At 40.8% G+C, this 8,220-nt stretch overlaps 1 protein-coding gene across 1 annotated transcript; it reads right to left on the reverse strand.

Annotated features, from left to right (window-relative positions):
* Nucleotides 1-4,356: 4,356 nt before the first annotated feature.
* LOC127329035 (uncharacterized) lies at nt 4,357-7,640 on the reverse strand. Its single transcript, XM_051355582.1, has 11 exons — nt 7,540-7,640; nt 6,941-7,424; nt 6,689-6,844; nt 6,361-6,588; nt 5,720-6,278; nt 5,423-5,643; nt 5,138-5,338; nt 4,912-5,040; nt 4,720-4,832; nt 4,563-4,638; nt 4,357-4,479 (listed from the first exon to the last, which is right to left on the reverse strand). The coding sequence occupies exons 1-11, from the start codon at nt 7,638-7,640 to the stop codon at nt 4,357-4,359; spliced, it is 2,391 nt and encodes a 796-aa protein (XP_051211542.1).
* Between the last annotated feature and the right edge of the window lie 580 nt (nt 7,641-8,220).

The raw sequence follows: 8,220 nt of genomic DNA on the forward strand, positions 1-8,220 counted from the left end.
GGGGAAGCCGAAGCGTGGCAAGCTTGTTAATCTGAGGCAGCATGCCTCAGATCTAGCCATCTCTGGCACCTCTAGGCAGATTAGGGCAGAGCATTATGGACTTCTGCTGGTGCTCGCCGTCGAGGATGATGACTAGATGTTGTGGACTGATGTGATGCTGTTGCTTTTGCTTTATGGTGTTGAACTATGTCAGTAATGAGTGTTGAACTAAGTTAGTTTTATAAATAACTAAGTTATTTACCTAGTGTGATCATCTATTACATTGATGGTCTTCTTTTGTGAATCTGTGTGGAACTAAGTTATGTAATTAAGTATAATCTATGTATTGGTGTGCTGATGCTTAGCTATGTCTTGCCTTTGGAATGATGGTTGTTGCATGTTACATCCATTTGCATCATCTGCTGCAACTTGTCATCTGCATAATTGTGCCGACAAAAATGCTGATGGCTTCGGAATGCTGGTGGTTGCATGTTTGAGCACTTTGCGTCGCGTTGGTTGCCCTCCTCTCCACATTAGCTATGTCTGCACTGTAATGTGCATAGGTGTACCAATTTTATGCTGTAATAGAAAATTATTATTAAAAATTTAAAGGAGTTGAGTCAGTCGGGCCGCATTAGGATAACATAATAGTTTCGGTGGCCCAGTTTTGCCCAAATGGAAAAGCTAAAATATAACGGCCTGACGGCCCATCCCGCACCTTTATATAAGCTCAACGCTTTCTTATACCCTAATCGTGGGTGTGCCTGATAAATTCTTCCCATTTTTTTGCCGCCGCCGCCTCAGAACCCTGCGTACCATTGTGGAGCTGTCGTCGGAGAGAGGTATGATAAAACCCTATGCATATCCGTTCGGAAGTAGATCATGAAAATTGATCATCTATCTCTCCTCTATTCTCCGTGCGGTTGTTTCTGAAAATTGATCAAATTGTCGACAACACATAGATCTCATACAGTAGCTGCAGCAATTATTGCCCAGTACATGCGCCATGTTAGATCTGTTTTTCATTTGATGTCCCGGACCTAATATGCATTCATTTTTGTCATCTATTTGTCGACAACACCTAGATCAGCTACAGTAACTGCAATCAGTTTGTCATCTATTTGTCGACAACACCTAGATCTGCTACAGTAACTGCAACCAGTTTCTCATCTATTTGTCGACAACACCTAGATCCGCTACAGTAACATGCATTACAATAAGATTGAATCTTGTACATTTTGAGGACATACTATTGAAGTTGTCATGTAACATATGTTATAGATCATCATGAATGTTACATTAAATGCATTTTTTATAACTATGTTTGATCACTCGTAATGGTATGAAGGTCAACATGGACGCTCACGTACCTGAAGTTGTTGCTCCTGGGGATGCGCAGAAAAGAATTACTATGAGAGGTAAGAATGATCCTTGCAACAATAATGTTTCAGAACATATATTATTGTTCATTAATATCCAAAATTATGCATTCAGGTCCAGGAATTATGGGGAATGCAGATTTTGACTCCTTCTGTGTGTTTCCCAATCTGGTGGAGATGGATGATGAACAACTTGGTAGACTGAAGCGTGTAGTTCGTAAGCACAACCCAAGTAGACCCCTCTATGTCTTCACCATCAAAAATTCAATCATCATCAAGGGCAAAGCCAAAATGGTAATCAATGTTTGAATAAATCATAAGCCATCAATACTGTCCAAGTGTATGTCGAATTTTTTTGCTCACAAATGATTGATCATTGACTCCTTTTGTAGTACTTCTCAAAGGCCTACACCATGGAGTACATTGTGAAGAATCTGGAATTACCATCCGAAATTCAAGTCTTTTCCAGGAATAGAAAATTTGCTAAAGTTAGGATGGTCTTGAGCAAAGTAGGGAAAACTGCCATGATTACCTCAAATTGGATGGATGTTGTGAAGCAAAATAACATGCAAGTTGGTGACATCTACATATTCTGGTTTCGTGGTAGCAAGGAGGGTGGTCTGAAGCTCCTAGTTGATCAACTATGAAATCACCACGTATTTTAAATGCTTACACATGACAATTTTGTCATGAAACATGGACATTAGTGTGTGCTACATATTATGTTTGAATAAATGTTTACGCATGTTTTATTGTCATGACATTAGTGTGTGCTACATATTATGTTTGAATAATGATTAACGCATGTTTTATTGTCATGACATATTGTGTTTGCTATTAATCGATCACATAAGCACTGCATAAAAAAGTTGCGACATCATGCACCAAATCTAGGCCATATTGCGTAGCATCAAGCTGTGCAGGGCCCGCGTAAAAATGTAGCCCATTTCGGTCTCTTCCCACAAAAGGTGGTTTAATTTCGGCTCGGCAGTTGCCATTTTTTGTGCAGGGCAGTTCCCACCGACTCATATTCCCTCCCCTTCTTTCTCCTCCTCATTTGCCATTTTTTGTGCAGTGCATTTCTCACCGATTCATCTTCCCTCCCCTTCTTTCTCCTACTTTCTCCACACTGCCCTCTTCGTCTTCCTGTCGTAATGGATCAGGAAAGAGAGGTTAGCAATCATGGGACTGACATGGATCAGGAGAGGGAGGTTAGCAATCAGAGCAGTGCCACGGATCAGGAAGGGGAGGTTACCAGTCACAAAACTGAATTCCGGAAGATTGCCGCACATCCAACTGAGATTGAGGTTGTTTACACCGACGACAACCATAAAGCAGCCGAGATTGTGGACATGTATGAGCAGTGGTTGAGCAAGGACGAATACAAGTTCATGGGCCTGGACTTCGAGTACTGCGACCCGGAGTACGAAGGTGACTATCGGATCGCCGTCGTCCAACTGGCGATGAAAGATCACGTATTGGTCTACCAATGGTCAAGGTATGTATATTTGATTTTTACAGTGGGTCTTACAAACTTCAAATATTAAACCCGGTTTGACATAACCTCTATCATCTTGATCTGATGCTTCATGCTAGTTCATTTCTGTGATCTTGATGTGGTTAGTTAGTTGTTATTTAGTTAGTTGATGTTGAATGTACTGATATGAACCATGATATGTACTTCCATTCAAGTTCAGACTAAAAATGTTAAATGACACGTAGGAATCAAATATTATCACATAATTTCATTGCATTTCAGAACTCAATTTCAGCATTATTTTCCCAGCAATATTTTACATTTTATCTTTTCCATTTTTTTGGTCGAGCAGTAGCCAGCAGTGGTGTCCGAAACTCATGGATTTCCTACGCGGTGGTGTCCACTTTGCTGGCGTCGATATCAGAAATGACAGAATAGCAATGCAGCGAAGTTGGAATATTGAGATACCAATTCAATACCACATTGATCTGCAGGACTTGTTCAAGCTTGAACGCGACAGGACTGGGATGGCTGACATGGCAGCCGCACTCATCGATATGAGCTACAAAGGAATGAAGAAAGAATTCCCATCTGTCCAGCACAAGTTCTGGGAGAAGAATCCCCTCGATGAAATTAATCTTGAGTATGCAGCCAGAGATGGGTATGTGGCGTACAAACTATACCATATAATCCGTCTCTGCAACTATGGACAGCACCACCGGCTACCTCCGCAAGCAACACCAACTGCATTGCAACCCAGTTCAACGGGCGGCACAAAGGCTTCTTCATCGAGCAGCAGCAAGGGAAAAGAATCTACCAGCACCAAGCGCCCAAGGGGGGATGAAGGGTGGACATACATGCGCATCACCGATGGGCATGAAAAATGGAGCGACGCGTCCTGGCGTTTTCCCACTTATGATCAAACAAGCCCTCTTCGTTTTCCTGGGGTCCCGTGGGACAAGTGGCCGGAGGAGAAGAAGCCGAAGATAGATTGGAGTGGTGATGCCCCAAACACACCCTAGATAGATCCATGTTCTGTGAAGTGTATAGTTTGTGTTTTGTAAATGGGATGAACTACTTGACTAAATGCAAAGTGTGTGTGCACCTGAAAATATCTTCAATGAATTTGCTGTGTGTACGTGAAAAATTCTAGTGTGTGTGAGTGTGAAGCTGAAAAAAAGGCTACTATGTTGGTGTATGATCCTGAGTTGGTACTGTGTTTGTGTATGTAGCTTAAATGTTACTTTCAGTGTTTGTGTGCAACTGAAAAAATCATCAAGAAAACATGATCAACAAAAATGTAGGTGTGTGTCTGTATGTGCAGCTCAATAAATCAACAAACAACAATATATGATTAAGCAAACAAAATAATAGGATAGCCATATGTCTTGAAGAAAACGAAAAAGTATTCATGGTCACTTTACAACATAACATAGTTGATAGAAGGAAAAAAGCTATTCATGGTCAGAAAACCTTCTTCAGGACTAAAACCTAACCACTCAAACTTTTATCTTCCATTTTCTATGTCTTCTTGTTGATCCTGGAAGCGATGGACCGAATTTTCTCTTTCACGATCTCTAACGTGTTCGAAGGTGATAACATCATTTCAGCGACAACTCGTCTTCGTCTTGCATTAATTTTGATCTATACAATATTAGGAAATATGGGTTAGATGTAACACATTTTTGTTAATCCAAGGGTGTACATACAGACGATTTTTAACAAACCTGTGAAATCTCTGCAGTCATCCGATCCCCATCCCAATGCTCCATGCATTCCATCACAAACAATCCACAAGAGTTCCTGTTGTAAATGCAAAATCTCGATAAGGTTAATCCTCCCATATATTGATCATAAACTTAAATTGGTGTAACATTAACTCACCCGTCATGTTGCTGCGGCATGTCGTACTCTAATATCGGCCACTTTGAAACATCGGGATGATCTCCACTCGTGACTTCGTTGGCCACTTGCATGTCTTCTGCAATTTGGCGCCGCTGTAGACACATAACAGTTATGCTTATTTGCGCAATTCAGTTTGTTAGAAGTAATGTGGACAATTTGTTTTTCACTTACAAGTGCCTCAACAGTCTCCAACGTAAACTCTAGAGGATAAAGCGAGTCGAGAACTTGGAATTCTTGCTTCAGTATGTGCATGACAACGGTCGTCCAGTGTGTATTGCCAATGTTGAGTGGAAAATAAACCTGCAAAAAATTATAACATATCAAAAAAATGAGATGTCATTCGGCATGTTTATTAGCAGAATACTACAATATTTTATAACAATCATATATTACGTACCTTGTCACGGACGGTGTATTCCGTCACCACTCTACCAACCGCGCCAGATCTTACCATCGCGCTATCCATGTTCTTGCTGGATTCTTTGGGTTTGTCTCCGGCATTTGCCCGGTCTGCTAGATATTTAGATCTCCATGCTGGACACAAGAAGCGGTCATCCCCAACACGGAGGTTCAGATGCCCAATGTAACCATCTTTGACCTGCGAATAACATGATGACATTTTATGTTAATAACATACATGTAAATATTAAATGTATGGAATAGACGTGTTCTACGCACTTACATCGTCTGACAACCATCTTTCGTCGAGAACAATGCGAAGACGTTCAGCGTTTACTTCATCGCCCCTGACACTCCGGTAAACATTCTTTTTCTTGTGCTGCTCTGACCTTGATGCAAGCTCGAGGAAGACTATAGCTGCATCTACTAGTTCAGGTGACAAATCAGATGATGCATCCTGTTTTGCATTTTTCTCTGCTCCAGATTTATCATCGAAATTCAGAGCTGCATGCATATGAAAAGTCTTAGCAAATACAACATTTCTTATATAGAATATTAAAAAAAACGGAAAATAAACTACCTTTTGAGGATGAACCACGGACTTGACGCTTGGTGCGTCTGTCTAGAGCATAGGGAGATTGAAATTTCTTGGGAATTGTTCGCTTTCTCTTCCCACCCAACTCATCTTCCTTTGATTTAGATATGAACTTGCTAATAGTTACTGCGTCAAGATCAATATCTGAATCTGATGTCACCGGATCAGCATTTTCAATGATGAACGGATTATCCGGTGTGCTACCAACATCGCCAAATGGCTTTTCTGCTGGAGTACCATTCAGTCCACTAGCCTTGGCAGGTGTGCGCATAGCATCATTTGCATTCTTTGCAGTACCATTCTTAGCAGGCTCCTTGATTTTTTTTTCCAATTTATCAAATTCATCAGCCAGGTTCATGTCAATGATATGAATAGAATCTCCACCTCCTGCTGAATCGCTCTCTTCCTTGTACATGAACTCTTTTTTATCATGAGGCCCGTTCCGGAAAGAGTTGACATCTTCCTGGTCCTCCATGTTACCGAAAACCGCTGTGGCTGCCGGTTTGTAAGTCACGCCTTCCTTATTAAACATCTTCAATGTTCTCTGCAACACAAAAATATATAAGTTCATGAACGATTGCATTTTCAATAACAAAAGAAAATGACACAACAGTTAGGCGTTTCACCTGAGCACATAAGGCAGGGATGGTAGCCAACATCTTCTGCACTTGTGCATCAAGGTAACCCGTTAAACGATTTATCAGATTTTCCGTCTGACCGTTATCAATGGGTTTTGGAGCCTGTTTCTTTCTTGGAACAGCACTCGCGGGCTTGGCGTTATTCTGAGGAGCAGCCACAGGATCTGGCACAACTGGCTCCATCAACCGATACTCTTCAGTGATATTTTCATCAATCTGCACGTTATATAATGCAAGAGTTAAGTACTACAGTTTTGAATTCAGTATTTATATTTACAAAATTAAGTGTGCCTACTCGTAACACTGAAATTAGTACCTTCACGTTACCACGTCCGCGACCATTCTCATAGTCAAAATTGTCTCTCCGCGTGGCCGCTGCTTCATTCCAGTTCCTCATTAGAGGGCGCATGGACAGTTTAGGATTAAATGCACACTCGCCTTCTAGCGGCTGACATTTTTCCCAGTATAGGTACTGCATGTAAACAAAGGAGAGTAAAATAATTATCTATACGTGAAAAATGCAGTGAGATGTACTATGAACAACACTCCGACATAAGAACCTACATACCTGCAACATTCCTAAGTTCCCTTTCGGCCACTGACGGATTTGTCTACCTTTTCTTACCAGCCTAATGCTATCCAACAGAACCCTTAGAGTGAATGCGTTCCAATTGATTTTTGACATTCGTTCCACATCTTCTACTAGTGCATAGAACTTGGGTGGAACAATCTTCGTCGCCATAGGCGCAAGTACTATTCCAAGAAGCACTAGGACTACCCTCCTCAGGAAGTCATCATCGGCAAGTTTACTTTTAATGATGTCGTCAATTAATTCATCGATAACGATGTTACCGGTTGATTTGCTTACGAACTGTGGTGGGATGCGATGCTTCACGTCTTCACCTTCCTCGGTAAGAATTTCCCCAGCTGAAAAACCTTCATTAACCAGACCAAGGAGACACTCAACATCGACAAAACCAAGAGACACCGCGCCATTGTTCTCTCCTATTTCGAATGTACCAGTGGCAGGGTCAAAAACATCAAGCATGAACCTAGAACAAAAATGAACATGAATCAATAACTACTATGCAAAAGTAATCCATGAAATACAAATGACATATGAACATGTAATGCAATATTACGTAATATACGTGTGAGAAGGTGTACCTGATCAATATTGTACGCATCTTCACAGAAGGAATCATCATCATACTTCTTAAATTAGTTAGAGCTAGTCTAGCACGTTGATCCACGGTAAGACGGGCCATGAGCCTACACCATTTTTCGATGTTGCAGCAAACTTCACCCCTAAGCTCGTCCATTCTATCAAGGAAAAACACTATGTTAAGAAAGTAATATGTCACGTACAAAAAACTAAATTAAATGTGCAAGAGGGAGACTTGAATACAACATGATTTTACATACGATGCGTGAGATGGCATGATTTTACATACGATGTGTGAGATGACATGCTTTGAACAGACAAATCATGGTGAAATATTATACAAAAAAATTGAGAGCAAACATCTGCCCTATATATGAAACCCCTCAATAAAATTTACATCTTAAAAACCGATACTTGCAATGTTTGCTATTTTCATGCTACAAGAGTGATGCATATATAGGCGAACTGCTGACAAACGATCCGACTGGATCTGACGTAGTCGGGCATGAAGTCACGTTGAATTTTACTTAACCTAAACGAAGTGACTAGAGGTGTGCACATGCATGCACGAAACCAGCACAACAACTCCAAGTCCTAATCAGTCAACACTTAAGAAAATTATTCTAACAACTGCAAATCTGAATACACACGGCGACTCTAAACTATACAAATTTTACTTGCTT

The sequence above is a fragment of the Lolium perenne genome, chromosome 2, assembly GCF_019359855.2.
Source record: "Lolium perenne isolate Kyuss_39 chromosome 2, Kyuss_2.0, whole genome shotgun sequence".
Taxonomy (NCBI): Eukaryota; Viridiplantae; Streptophyta; class Magnoliopsida; order Poales; family Poaceae; genus Lolium; species Lolium perenne.